The sequence below is a fragment of the Staurois parvus genome, unplaced genomic scaffold (assembly GCF_062004578.1).
Source record: "Staurois parvus isolate SC_StPar_1 unplaced genomic scaffold, SC_StPar_1.0 ptg000315l, whole genome shotgun sequence".
NCBI classification, from domain to species: Eukaryota; Metazoa; Chordata; class Amphibia; order Anura; family Ranidae; genus Staurois; species Staurois parvus.
In genome coordinates this window covers 4,027,573-4,042,777 of record NW_028318111.1, presented here as the reverse complement: position 1 = coordinate 4,042,777, position 15,205 = coordinate 4,027,573, and the positions used below count along the sequence as shown (strand labels likewise).

At 43.0% G+C, this 15,205-nt stretch overlaps 1 protein-coding gene across 2 annotated transcripts in view; it reads left to right on the top strand.

The window, feature by feature from the left end:
- Positions 1-15,205, top strand: part of RAB3GAP1 (RAB3 GTPase activating protein catalytic subunit 1) — a 204,090-nt gene that overhangs the window by 174,415 nt on the left and 14,470 nt on the right. For both annotated transcript variants that reach the window (XM_089683600.1, XM_089683598.1), the window contains exons 19-20: positions 1,166-1,393; positions 14,573-14,669. In XM_089683600.1, the coding sequence (XP_089539726.1) occupies positions 1,166-1,393; positions 14,573-14,669 (325 nt within the window). The remainder of the gene's footprint in view (positions 1-1,165; positions 1,394-14,572; positions 14,670-15,205) is intronic.

Below are 15,205 nucleotides of genomic sequence, written 5' to 3'. Positions count from 1 at the left end.
GAACACATTTGCAAATATATGTATAAACCGCAGTGCCTACATCAAGGCACCTCTCTGTACTGCAGTCCTAACTCTATGATTTTCAGAGTCTCCCAAGTTAGAGCACATATAGCAGTGGATAGATTAAGGGCAGGTTTGCCTGGAGGGAGCCCACCTCTCTTTAAAGGCACAGACACACCCAGTAAAAGCACAGTGGCAGCTGAAGGCATCCATTGTGTCCCCACATCCAATTTAACAGAGTGTACAAAAAGAGGCAACCACCCCAACCTATAACCAGGCTTTGCAGTAAGGTGCACATCTCTAACAACCACAAATTTACCAGCAAGCTTTCCAGCCAGCCTGCAAAAAAAATGAAATGACCCTAACAATTCTTGTTACAAACAGAGAGTACACCTCTGTGTACTGCAGTCCTAACTCTATAAACTTCAGTCTTCCAAGTTGGAGCACATATAGCAATGGATAGGTTAAGGGCAGGTGTGCACACACACGCATACATACATACATACATACACACACACACATGCATACATACACACACACACATGCATACATACACACACACACATGCATACACACACACACACACACACGCCATAGGCCACCTTCCTTAAGAGTGTAAGCGATCAATGAGTGGTTTGCTTGAGCAATTTTGTTTTTAGAAACGACACTATATTCCAGTCCAGAGTAAAAACTTTTACAGATGATGGCAGGCAAAATATTACTTCCGAAGATTCATTTAATAAAATAAAGTATTTATTTATTATTAGATATTTTACATTATTTTATTTATTATTTTTTATATATTTTTTTTTAATAGTTTTGTATTGGTTTTTATTATTATTTTATATATTTGTATAAAGGGGGGCCCAGGGCAGTTGTCCCTTTTTGCTCCCTTTATAAATCCAGCACTGTACATAGGGGGACATTTGTCAAGCAAATTAGCGTCTCAGGCACAAAACAAGTTTATATTTCATTTGCAACTTATGTTCCTGAATTCCGGGGTGAAGAAGGGATAGACAACTCCATATTAATGTCCAGGGTTTTGGAATGGAATATCTAACACGCTCATATAGCCAGGTGCTCACAAACCATCGACCATATAATGTATGATTTAGCATTTTGTTCTTTTCTGTATTGTGATCTAACCAATAGGTTGTGTTCCCAGGCTGCAAATCCTGGCTGCTCCCTGGAGGATTTTGTGCGTTGGTACTCTCCCCGTGATTACATTGAAGAGGAAGTGGTGGACGAGAGTGGCAATAAAGTTATTAAAGGCGAACTGAGCGCTCGAATGAAAATCCCCAACAACATGTGGGTAGAAGCATGGGAGACGGCCAAGCCGACACCAGCTCGTCGCCAGAAGAGACTCTTTGATGACACTAAAGAGGCAGAAAAAGTAAGTCCAGTATTGTCGGCCTGATGCTGCAGTGACTCATTTTAAAAGCCAGCATTGTGAGCGATATGATATTGTGAGGCCGGGTGGTAGCGTTCTCAAATTTGCCAAACAGTTTAAGCACCATTTTGCTTCATTGAGCCTCTGCATCCTTTTAAGTCTCCAACCAGCTATCAAAAAAATCACACAAACATGGAAGAAGGTAGCCTGGTCTGATGAATCACATTTTCTTTTACACCATGAAGATGGCTGGGTGTGTGTGCATCACTTACCTGGGGAAGAGATGGCACCAGGATGCAGTATGGGGAGCAGGCATGCTGGCAGAAGCAGTGAGATGCTTTGGGCAATGTTCTGCTGAGAGACTTTGGTTCCTGCCATACATGTGGATGTTAACTAATACGCATCACCCACATAAACATTGTTGGTGACCAAGTACACCCCTTCATGGAAACGGTATTCCCTGACGGCAGTGGCCTCTTTCAGCAGGATAATGCGCAATGACACACTGCAAAAATGGTTCAAGAATAGTTTGAGGAAAACAAGGAATCTGAGGTGCTGACTCGGCCTCCAGATTCTCTAGATATCAACCAAGTTGAGCCTATGTGGGATGTGCTTGAAAAACAAGTCTGATCTATGGAAGCCCCACCTTGCAACTTACAGGACTTAAAGGATCTGCTACTTGGTGCTTGGCTTGATGTCATGTACCACAGAATCCAAAGTCTGTGACTGCCTTGCCTCGCCAGGTCAGCGTCGTTTTGGTGACAAAAGGGGTCCTACGCAATATTAGGTGGGTGGTCATAAAGTTATGGCTGATCGGTGTGTGTGTATATATGTATATATGCATACACATTACAATATTTGTTACTGTGTACTTAGAACGACCTCACCCTTTATATTTCATCAAAAATTGGGTAGCGGATATTTAATGTGACATAAAAATTAGCAACTGCCACCATTTTATTCTACAGTGTCCCTGCTTTTAGAAACTCTAGAATGTGAATTTTAACATGCGTGCAAAAATAATTCCATCAGCAAAAGGGTTCAATGCAGCTAGCATAGTACCTGACTTGTCCTTGGTATCAGCCTCTTGTCTCCCAAGAGCACTCATACTGGGAGGAGAAGCAGTTTTATGGACCTGGCTAGGAACACACTGACTGAAGGAGAGAGCAGGCTGAGAAGAGGGATAACTCATTACTGTACTGCTGCAATGTCCTCCCTGCCCAATCACAGGCTGGTGGCAGGGAGGTGACCCAGCTGTGTTGCTTCACTGCAGTAGAGGAATGTCTGTCCACTGACCTGTCTGTGCTGTCAGGTAGAGCTTTCTAAATATAAGGACTGTATGGGCAGAAGTACAAATCTTTTTTCAGGTAAAAAAGTTTGATTATATGTATATAAAAGATATTTAAGCTGTTTGCCTGGGGTCCAGCTTTAAATTGCTTAGGTCCCTTTCACATGGGCAAGCTCCAATTTGATCAGCAGGGGAGGGGATCCCCTGCTGATCAGAGCTGAGCAGGCGAATGACAGGTCTGTGTCAGCTCCACTGTTATGCATAGTGGACATTGACAGAGCCCACACTGCTCTATGGGTGGCCGGGAGTAAATGGACTCCACTGTCCGTTTACACCCGACTGCCCTCTGATTTGATCTGCCTAGACAGGGGGATGCATACCCCTCAGTTTATTTGTTTTTAGCCGAGGTAGTTTTTATTGGAGGTAGTGGGTTTAGTTTAACACCTGTTGGTCCATAGGGGTGAATGGAGGGTCTAATAGGGTCTGCCTAAAAAATTGACAGGCGGACCTGATTGGATCCTTTGTGTGAAAGTGATCTTAGTGTTTCAGGGAAGCAGACCGATGATTATGGAATTTGGGAAAAGGGCGCTGCAATTCTTGAGCCAGCATCTAATTTTTAGTAAAAATAAAGGCTGAAAGTACAGCTAAAGACATATTTTTATACAGATAGAAATGGCAGTAATCCTTTCATATGTTTCCCCAAGCTTTTTTTTTTATTATAGGATACATCATTTTTACATTTCTACTCAGTCTTGTTAGTTGTCCTGTGCGCTTTGGCAGTTCAGCCTGTTATGGCGGCCGGGTTTCAGTAGCACTTGCACATCATTGACATATGACCTGCAAGTGGATGCAGAGAGTACACATTCCATGAACATTTACATGATCCCACCAAGCTGATAAGTCCGAAAGCTATAGGCTCACTAAACAGTGGGGACTACACAGATGAGGTTACTCTGGAGAAGCTGCTTTGGAATAACAATGGTACAGCGTTGTCATGCTCTGAAAGGAAGTGGAGGAACAATGGTTTGGCACATTGCTGGAGAAGTAGATGCAAACATATATCTAATTTTTTTTTCAAAAGGTGGACTTGGCCTTTAAACTGGCTTTTACTTTATAGGGATATTAAAACCAAAAACAAACATTTATCATATTGCAGTTTACTAGTTCTTAGATGTGATGGCTACATTAGTTTTCTAAATTTAGGCTTCTTTTCCTTTATTTTCGTCTGGTGATCCTGCCAGTAAATCTGTTGTTCTTCAACAGATCAAGCTGTTCTGCAGATGTAGCAGTTAGAAGGATGAGACAAACCATTTACTGCTGACAGGGGTGCTTACAATGATCAGCTTATATTTATGTAAAACCTTTATCCCAAAAGGGGAAAAAAAACTGTTTGCTGTAACTGCTTATGAAGTGGAGCTGGAGTTTGGTTTCGGTTTGCTAGTATATCTAAATCTGCTAGTATATCTAACATTCCCCTCCCCCCAGAATGACAGTGCTGCTGTCTGCCCCTGTGCTCCTTCATCCAGACTGGGGGTGTTCTAACACAGGAGGTGTGTAAGTGGCCAGAGCACCAGGTGAAAACAGAGGGAAAAAAGAAAACTGATGCAGCCACCACAACTGATTGGTAATCTGCAAAATATAGCATTTTTGGTTTTGTGTTTAATACTGATTTAAGGCTATAAATAGAATAGTTTTGTATTTTTAGCCTTGGTGCACATTGATAACACTATGTAGCTGATTTTAATTGCAAAAAAACAAAAAAAAACCTCATTAAAGGCGCAGTCATTCCTTATACCTGACCCCTGTCACTGATGGAACGGCGTGCCGATAACATTAGTGTGGACACCAGAGGGCAGACAGATGGGGGAGTTGTTATCGGTCTCCTCAGTCTCTGCCGGCCGGGCGATAATCCACTTTATCTAAATCTCGATGCTGCAAACTTCCCTAATCTGTAACATGCTGAATGCAGCAAGACGATTACATTTCTCCACGTGGGTGTCCTGCCCCTCTCAATTACTGCTATTTATAGTTTGTTTTTCTGAAGCAATAAATAAAAAGTGCTTAAGAGGATGCGGCCATTCCCGGCGGTTTCCATGACAGCACTTTTCATGGGATCTGGGCTCCTTGGTTAGGTGCTGAGGGTCTTTGTATTTCCTTGTGTTTGTCTGTAAAAGCGGCACCTCGTCAGCTCTGCCAGTAAAAGTGACCCGAGTGCTGGAATCTGTACCAGAGGAGAGTCCTCTGTTGTTCCAAGAGGAGTTACAAAACTCTATGGAGTAGTTACATTACATTACAAGACTCCAGGGTTCTCCTGTTGTACAGGGAGAAATTTTAGTTTAAAATTTTTATTTTATTACTTTTTTTTTTTTTTTTTTTAGTTTAAGGTGTATTTAACTTGTAGTTTGGAGGTATATTTATCATCCAGGGTAAAGTTGCGGATTAATCTGCTGTGTGATCAGGCTATTGGCATCTTCACCTTAAGGCTTGATAAAACATATCTGGCCCGTTATTCAAAGTGATGCCTGGTCTGGCTGGAAATGAGGCTTCGTTAAGTTACTTGGAACGTAACCCAAAGTGAGGCTTGGTCAAACTAAAAACGAGGCTTGGTTCCAGCTTATATAAATGCGAAGACGCGGGAGAGCCTCCAAGCCCCAGAAAAATGTCTTAGGACGAAACGCGTCAGTTAAGAGCCTTCCATGCGATGTCATCGTGCACACAAAGTAAACCGAAAACCTATGCTGTTTTGCCAGCTGGGTGATTATACTGATATATGCACCCTATGTGGAGAGATGCCATTAAGGCTGGGCAGATTAAACGCTTATAGACCACTCTGAGTAAGGAGGGGTTACATTTATCTGATAATCCCACATCCTATTCACCACTCCCGGTGAAAAGTGACACTGGTGACCTTTGGCTATATAAGGAAGATAGAAGAGATTCACTTACTGGATTTAAAGATTTGTTTTATGTTTATTTTTCACTAAAGACTATTAAATTTGTGGTCACTGTGACGAAACGCATCGGGGGGAACCTTCCATGGACATCATCATGTACACAAAGTAAACCAGAAACCTATGTGTTTTGCCAGCTGGGTGATTATACTGATATGTGCAACCTATGTGGAGAGATGCCATTAAGGCTGGGCAGATTAAGCGCTTATAGACCACTCTGAGTAATGGGGGGGGGGGGGGTTACATTCATCTGGTAATCCCGCATCCTATTCGCCACTCCTGGTGACGGGTGACACTGGTGACTTTTGGCTAAATAAGAAAGATGGAAGAGATTCACTTACTGGATTTAAAGATTTGTTTTATGTTTATATTTCACTAAAGACTATTAATTTTGTGGTCACTATATTTGTAAACTTTTGGCATTGATCATTTATAAGGACAACACTTCATATCTATAGCACTTTATTAGAGAGCATATCATCTTTTGTGTTTGCAGCTCCTTATGTTGCTTTATGCACAATTTGATTTCCATTTTATATGCTTTGTACAGGGAGAGGCGTTAGAGTGGGGTGGGCAGTTATTTTTCCCAAGGGGCCACATGAGAAACTGGGACAGTTATGGAGGGGCGAAGTAATAGGTTGAACTTTTATTCCATCCTCTGTTACACACACCCCCGGTCTGTAACACCACGGAAGTTAGGCCGCCCTCCACCCCTTACCTGTGGAACCTGACTAAACCTTAAACGGCATTATCTCCTTGTTGCCCAAAGAAAGGAAGAGCTGTGAGAAAGTCCAGAGCATAAGGAGAACATTGGAGGAGAGGCTAAAGAACATGTAAGGAGACTAAAGAGTTAAAAAGGGACCTTGCCTGTCTCTGACCACGATTCCAGATTCTGACTTTGTACCTTGCGGTCAGGATTTTTTGCTGACCCTGCCTGCCTGACTATGCTAATGGCCCAACCCCCAGCCAAACCTCCACTCTGGACTAAATCTTTCTACAGGTACCTTACAGCTGTCTTCAGTGCCACTGTACATTAGAGGAGTCACAAGACTGAAGTTCTCCTGTTGGACAGGGGCTTAGAGGAGTTAGCAGAATATTTTCTTTTGTGTTGTACAAACCTGAGTACTTATAAGAGATCTTAAGACTCGGTTGTTCTCCTGTAATACATAGACGGGCATAGAGGAGTCACAAGATTGACATTTATTCTACAGACGTGGGTACTTAGAGGAATCTCAAGACTCTGATGTTATTCTTTAGTAGAGATAGTCATACGAATATTTTCCTTTTGTGTTGTACAAATGTAGGCATTTAGAGGAGTCTGGAGACATTTTACTGTACTGCAGAGAGGGGAGCTTGGAGGACTCGTAAGACTAATACTTGTCTTTTGGGTTGTACACACAGGTTCTTAGACGATTCTCAAGATGCGGGTGTTCTGTTGTACAGAGAGAAGGGCTTGGAGGAGTCATAAGACTGATCTTTTCTTTTGTTTTACAAACATAGGTATTTAGAGGAGTCTGAAGTCTAATATTGTACTGTGGTAGACAGGGAGGGGCTCAAAGGATTAAGAAGAATGATGATTCCTTTTGTATTGTACAGAAACTTAGAGGAGTCACAATACTCCGATTACTGTCCTGTAGTACAGAGGCAGGTGTACTTTGAAGCATCGCAAGGCTCTAAAGTTCTACAAATATGTATATACAGTCAGGTCCATAAATATTGGGACATCGACACAATTCTAACATTTTTGACTCTATACACCACCACAATGGATTTGAAATGAAACAAACAAGATGTGCTTTAACTGCAGACTGTCAGCTTTAATTTGAGGGTATTTACATCCAAATCAGGTGAACGGTGTAGGAATTACAACAGTTTGCATAAGTGCATCCAACTTGTTAGGGGACCGAAAGTAATGGGACAGAATAATAATCATAAATCAAACTTTCACTTTTTAATACTTGGTTGCAAATCCTTTGCAGTCAATTACAGCCTGAAGTCTGGAAGGCATAGACATCACCAGATGCTGGGTTTCATCCCTGGTGATGCTCTGCCAGGCCTCTACTGCAACTGTCTTCAGTTCCTGCTTGTTCTTGGGGCATTTTCCCTTCAGTTTTGTCTTCAGCAAGTGAAATGCATGCTCAATCGGATTCAGGTCAGGTGATTGACTTGGCCATTGCATAACATTCCACTTCTTTCCCTTAAACTCTTTGGTTGCTTTTGCAGTATGCTTTGGGTCATTGTCCATCTGCACTGTGAAGCGGCGTCCAATGAGTTCTGAAGCATTTGGCTGAATATGAGCAGATAATATTGCCCGAAACACCTCAGAATTCATCCTGCTGCTTTTGTCAGCCGTCACATCATCAATAAATACAAGAGAACCAGTTCCATTGGCAGCCATACATGCCCACGCCATGACACTACCACCACCATGCTTCACTGATGAGGTGGTATGCTTAGGATCATGAGCAGTTCCTTTCCTTCTCCATACTCTTCTCTTCCCATCACTCTGGTACAAGTTGATGTCAGTCTCATCTGTCCATAGGATGTTGTTCCAGAACTGTGAAGGCTTTTTTAGATGTCGTTTGGCAAACTCTATTCTGGCCTTCCTGTTTTTGAGGCTCACCAATGGTTTCCATCTTGTGGTGAACCCACTGTATTCACTCTGGTGAAGTCTTCTCTTGATTGTTGACTTTGACACACATACACCTACCTCCTGGAGAGTGTTCTTGATCTGGCCAACTGTTGTGAAGGGTGTTTTCTTCACCAGGGAAAGAATTCTTCGGTCATCCACCACAGTTGTTTTCCGTGGTCTTCCAGGTCTTTTGGTGTTGCTGAGCTCACCGGTGCGTTCCTTCTTTTTAAGAATGTTCCAAACAGTTGTTTTGGCCACGCCAAATGTTTTTGCTATCTCTCTGATGGGTTTGTTTTGTTTTTTCAGCCTAATGATGGCTTGCTTCACTGATAGTGACAGCTCTTTGGATCTCATCTTGAGAGTTGACAGCAACAGATTCCAAATGCAAATAGCACACTTGAAATGAACTCTCGACCTTTTATCTGCTCATTGTAATTGGGATAATGAGGGAATAACACACACCTGGCCATGGAACAGCTGAGAAGCCAATTGTCCCCTTACTTTTGGTCCCTTAACAAGTGGGAGGCACATATGCAAACTGTTGTAATTCCTGCACCGTTCACCTGATTTGGATGTAAATACCCTCACATTAAAGCTGACAGTCTGCAGTTAAAGCACATCTTGTTCGTTTCATTTCAAATCCATTGTGGTGGTGTATAGAGCCAAAAATGTTAGAATTGTGCAGATGTCCCAATATTTATGGACCTGACTGTATTTCCTTACGCCACGCCTTAGTTGTCTTTTAACAATGGTGAATGCTCTCTATTGTGCAGATCTGTGTAAATAGGCGTGCCTTTCCCTCCATCTTTCTTCTCTTAAGTTTTAGTTAGTGTATCTAAACAGTTTTTTGTTTTTACTTTTGTGTGTAGACAGGTTAGTGCTTCTGTCAGGTTTTCATTGTCAGGATTCTTTGGTGAACATTGCCTCTGCCATCGAAGTGATGAGAAATACAAACATTTTACAGTTGTCACCGGAACAGGAAGTAAGAGGAAATCTTCTACTGGGGATGCCTGCTCCATTGACATTCGTCTAAGACAGTGGTCTCCAAACTGTGGCCCGAGGGCGAGATGCAGCCCTTTGCTTGCTTTTATCCGGCCCTTAGGGCTCTGTTTTATCCACTGATACCATCAATAGGGCATAATTCCCTCAACTGACACCAATGGAGGTGCACAAATCTTCCCAATGACATCAATTATGGGGCACAATTCCTCACAATGACACCAACGATGGGCTGCCATTGCTCCCACTAAAACCAAAGAAGGGGCATGCTTTATTCCCACTGACGTCAGGACCTTTTCTACTCCCAATGGCTACAGTCCGGCCCCCCTAAAGTCTAAAGGACAGCAAACTGGCCCTTTGTTTAGAAAGTTTGGAGACCCCTGGTCTAAGAGGTGATTTCCCCTCACTTCTGAGAGAATTCTCACTTCCTGTTGGGTATTTAAAACAGGAATTGAATAAAATATATCCAAAACAATTTTTATTTGCTACATCGCCAGTACAGGAATAAACATGCGAATGTATTTTGGCCATCAGGCCCTAATCATGTATATTGCAGTAGTGAAGGTGTGGAGACACGGAAGACTGGACACGGTTTTTCTTTCACCCTCTCTTCCTGATTGGCTGTGGTTCAGCGGTGTGGACTGGACTTGCTTTGTCAAAATAAAACCTAACCGAGATTTTACCGGTTCCTTGCTGTATCCAAAATGATGACAAAAAGTTATGACTTTAGCTATACTTTAAAAAGAAAAAGTGGAAGACAGATATTATGTGAATGAGGAAGCCATGTGTACAGTTCAGCAGTCTGTTTTCAGATACACAATGAAGCGCTGGTCTCAGCCGCCTCTTTAGTCTCATACTCTGTTCCGTATGTTGTTCGTATTGTTCGCTGTCCATCGGGGTCTACACATTTCAGCAGTGTGGCTGTCCAGTTCTGTAAATCAATAGTCCGTAAAGCAGAGCATTTGTTAGACAGTGTGTACATTGCAGGCCTGGACAGATCCCAGGAGCCAATTAGGCAGCCAAAGGGCCCAAACAATTACGGCTGCTAACTGACTTGTTTTTGGTGTGTCTTTCATTGTCAAGTGCATGTTGTCTGACTCCAGAGTGGAACACTAGCTTTCCCGAGGATACAGCAACAGTCCTTCAGAAACATTGCAAGGATTTTGGTAGATTTGTCTGTTTTGCAGGTACTAGGATATCCCATGCTAGTATAATTGATAAAAGGGAGTGTTAAAGTGTTACTAAACCCACAACAGTGCAATCAGTCTGTATATGCAGTAAAGCATGCTTGTTATACTCACTGTGGAACCTAAGGGGTTAATCCTCTGCATTGTGTAAAAAGGTTGCTTAACCTTGTCTTTTCTCTGATCCTCCCCTTCTTCCTCAGTCCCCAACTCATCTGCTGATAGTACAGAGCATTGGGGGGCAAGCTGTACATACTCAGTTTAGTGTGTATTGCTAAAGAGTTTTTTTTTTGTCTTGGGAGCTTACATGTGATCAGCACAGGTCCAATCAGCGCTGTCTAGGCAGAGGTCCTGCAGTCTCAGGACAGTGAGAGGAGAATGCAAACTCCTCCTCCAAGCTTTACCCAGTGCTCAGCTGGACACTGATAGAAGTTATAAGACTGCTCTAAGTGCTGAGGAAAAAGGTATTTAGCAGTTGAAATTTACTAAAATAATTACATTTCCATGTTCTGTTTACTGTGGGAGACCAGATATAGTGAATGCAGGGTCCGGGGAGAGCAGATATAGTGAATGCAGGGTCCGGGGAGACCGGATATAGTGAGTGCAGGGTCCGGGGAGACCGGATATAGTGAGTGCAGGGTCCGGGGAGACCGGATATAGTGAGTGCAGGGTCCGGGGAGACCAGATATAGTGAGTGCAGGGTCCGGGAAGACCAGATATAGTGAATGCAGGGTCCGGGGAGACCAGATATAGTGAATGCAGGGTCCAGGGAGACCGGATATAGTGGATGCAGGGTCCGGGGAGATCAGATATAGTGGATGCAGGGTCCGGGGAGACCAGATATAGTGGATGCAGGGTTCAGGGAGATCAGATATAGTGAATGCAGTGTCTGGGGAGACCGGATATAGTGAATGCAGGGTCCGGGGAGACCAAATATAGTGAATGCAGGGTCCAGGGAGACCGGATATAGTGAATGCAGGGTCCTGGGAGACCGGATATAGTGAGTGCAGGGGCCGGGGAGACCGGATATAGTGAATGCAGGGTCCGGGCAGACCGGATATAGTGAATGCAGGATCCGGGGAGACCAGATATAGTGAATGCAGGGTCCGGGGTTTAGTAATACTTTAGGTAGGAGGGTCTGCCTCTGTAAAAGGCTAAGTTCACCTTTTAAATAAACTGGCCCATGAAGACTCCAGCAATCTACAATACACCACATAAAATAAACAAGAAATTAAATGGTGCTAACAGTGCAAGCAGCACAAGTCCATAAAAATCCAACGTGAACAAATAATCCTGCAATGCCATCCACAGGCTCACTTAGGGGTCGCCACCCCAGAGTAGAAATCAGCCTCTATAGTAGAACAAAAAAAAGAGAAAGTGGGCGCCCGCTAAGTGTAGCAATAAAATCATCCATTTTTTATGTACAGTTGACAACTCACTGGGTTAACAGATCAAAGGCGTATCTCCACAAGAACATCGCTGTCAGCCCCACTGAAGTCTCTTTCTACTTGCGCAGCCACCAGGCTCTGTGTGGAAGGCTCAGGACTGCTGGAAAGCAAAAGAGGAAGTGCCAGTAACCACCCTGGAGAGCACAGGGAAGCAGGTGCGGAAGTGATGTCATGTGGGCTGTCCTTTGGGTGTGGCTACGCGTTTTAGAGCTTCATGCTTTTTTTCACGTCTTATACCTGAATATGCCTTTTGATCTCCTAACCCAGTGAATTACCAATTGTATGTTAATAAAGTGATTGATTGTAATGCTGCATTTTGTGGGCGCCCCCTTTCTCCCATTTTGCACCATATACAGTATACCATTTGTAAAATATTGCTTAGACAATGCCATACCCATAGGCCTTTTCTGTCATCCATGAAGTCTGCCGTCTGCTGAGCCCTCTTCATTGAGGGCAACTTAAGTAATGATCTTAGTGTAGAAGCATGAGATGGATAGAATTGTGGTGGGGATGTGTGACTGGAGAGTCTTTGTGCGATGGGAGATGGTGCACTACACAGCTATTGAACCAGGAAGCGCGCCCACTCTTGCATTGCTAGGGGTGAGCACCCAAAGGCTGCCATGTTTTGGAAATAAGCCAGGATATAGCAATATAAAGCTTGGTAGTATTTCAGCCGGGCTTAACAGGTGACACAAAGGGCCTTCAAGTATGGCATTTGTACTAAAACATTTTTTTAAAAACGACACAGTCAGGGAAATTTGTGCCTCTGCGTGACAAGTGTCAGTGCAGGTGACAAATTCATAGGGAGGAGCCACAGCGTTGTGACATCACACCGCTGGTGGCCATCTTTGAAACACATGGTCATTTTTTTTTGCTCTTGTTTGTGCAGCCTACTTTGGGATTATTAAACTCCTCTGATAATACAGTATCACACTATGTGGCATCCTTGAATTGGCTCTTTGTGAGTCTAAGCATTCACATAGCCTATCTTAGAGGAAACCTGATGTACTGATACCAATTGGAGGACCCTAAAGAGAACAGGAACCAGGCTGTGCACACTATTGGATTATCTGGCTGACCTGATGAGACAGTTGTAATCTCAAATGCGTGATATTATCGCGCATCTGGTGAGTGCACAATTTACTTATTACCAGTCACACCATCCATCACTTCGGATTAGGAGATTGGAACACCTATGCTGAGATCTTCTTGGATCCCAACGTTCATTATTTGGACTTTCACTTATTTATCACCTTATCCACCTTGTGTGGCTTTATACTACTGCACAATATATTTATTGGATTTATATATGTATTTATACCATTAGCCCCTATATCACGATTTATTATATGGTTTGTGACTAGCACTATTGACACTTTAATATTTGTATTTTATTTTGAATGAGCCATCATTCTTTCTTTATTTTGCATTAGCACTTTATTTCTTATTAGTGCTGCACCCATTTATTTCTATGACCAATTCATATACCTGTTGTAATCCGGTACCTGCATCTGGGACATACACCCTGTGCAGAGGGGCACTAAGACTGGAGTGTCCATATGGACTCTCCCTTTTCAGTGCAGCTGAGCTCCCTCCCCGCTGCTCCAACTGTTGCACAGACAGTGCAGCACCAAGGAGTTTTGTGCCTGTGTGGGCTGAGCCTTAGGTCCACTTCTCTTGTGATTGACAGCAGAAAGTGGGAGCATACATAGACAAGAGGCATGTCAGGACAGGTCTGATCATTGAAGGAGAGCAGGCTGAGTTGTCAGCATATCTAGAGAACTGACCACACTGTTCTCTCATGCCTAGCGAGGTCAGTTTTTATTAGGAAAGCAGTAGGGCTGGCAGGAACACCAGAGATTTCAAACAAAGGGAGCAATACAAAGAGAACAGGATACGTTTTCATACAAATACATCGTACAGCAGACACATATCCGGAATATGAAATGTTGGGGTAACATATTCTTTAATTTGTACATTTTACATATTTGCCTTGAAGTTCTGCTTTCATTTTGACAGTTGTGTCATCTTGCCTATTAAAGTCAGAGTTCCACGTTATTGTAGAAATTTTTCTTTTGAGAAAACATGTCCGTCTTAAGGATGGTTCCATAGATTGCTGGGATTTAACAGTCTTCAGATTCTTACCTACGTTTTCTCAGTACTCACTGAGACAGCCAATGGCAGTCATTTCTTCGAATAGACTGCTAAGTGGAAGGAACTGTCTGCTATAATTATGTTCTAAAAGTGGAAACCCTGCATCCCTATAAATACATAGATGGCAATAATCTCATGGATAAAGGGCTTTACTGCAGCAGACCCAAGGAAAGATGCTGAAAATGTTACTAAAAGCCCCAATGTAGACATCTAGAGAGAGCAACTAGCCAATCAAACAAGCATGGAATTAAGTCTCTGGGAGCATTCTGTTGCCATGGCTGCAAAGATGCAATATTTGGATTTTTGGAGGTTTTAAAAATTGATCAAACTCCAGATTATAAAGAAAGTAAGATTTAATATAATGAAATGAAAGAGTGGCTTTTTTATAATATATATAATAATAAATGTTGTATCAGCGCTATCATTAAAAGTGGATTTTTCCTTTAATACCCTTTGTGCTGAGAAGACCTCTTGGATGGCCTGTGCTAGCTGCTCCCACGTTACCCTGTTGTGTTTCCTATTGTAGGTTCTTCACTACTTGGCAGTGCAGAAACCCGCAGACCTGACCCGCCATTTAGTACCGTGCATCATTCATGCCGCTCTTCTTAAGGTGAAAGACGAAGGTATGTATCCCTCTGTGCTGTGCATTGTATGCTCCATACTTCCTCCATACATTATATCAAGATCCAGTTTTCCTTGTATACTATTACACCTCCGGGTCATTTTCAGATCGAAAATCTTCTGCATAGCATGCAAATTGATGGCAATCAACAACAAAACACTGGCTGCCAATCACTTAAATGGAACTATGGACAAACTCAGAAATGACATATCAGTGGTCTCCAAACTGTGGCCCGAGTGCTGGATTCCGCACTTTGCTTGCTTTTATCTGGCCCTTGGGGCACTGTTGTATCCACTGATACCACCAATAGGGTAAAATTCCCTCCACTGACACCAATGGAGGTGCACAAATCCTCCCAATGACATCAATTATGGGGCACAATTCCTCACAATGACACCAATGATGGGCTGCCATTGCTCCCACTAAAACCAAAGAAGGGGCATGGTTTATTCCCACTGACGGCAGAACCTTTTCTACTCCCAATGGCCACAGTCCGGCCTCCCTAAAGTCTGAAGGACAGCAAACTGGCCCTTTGTT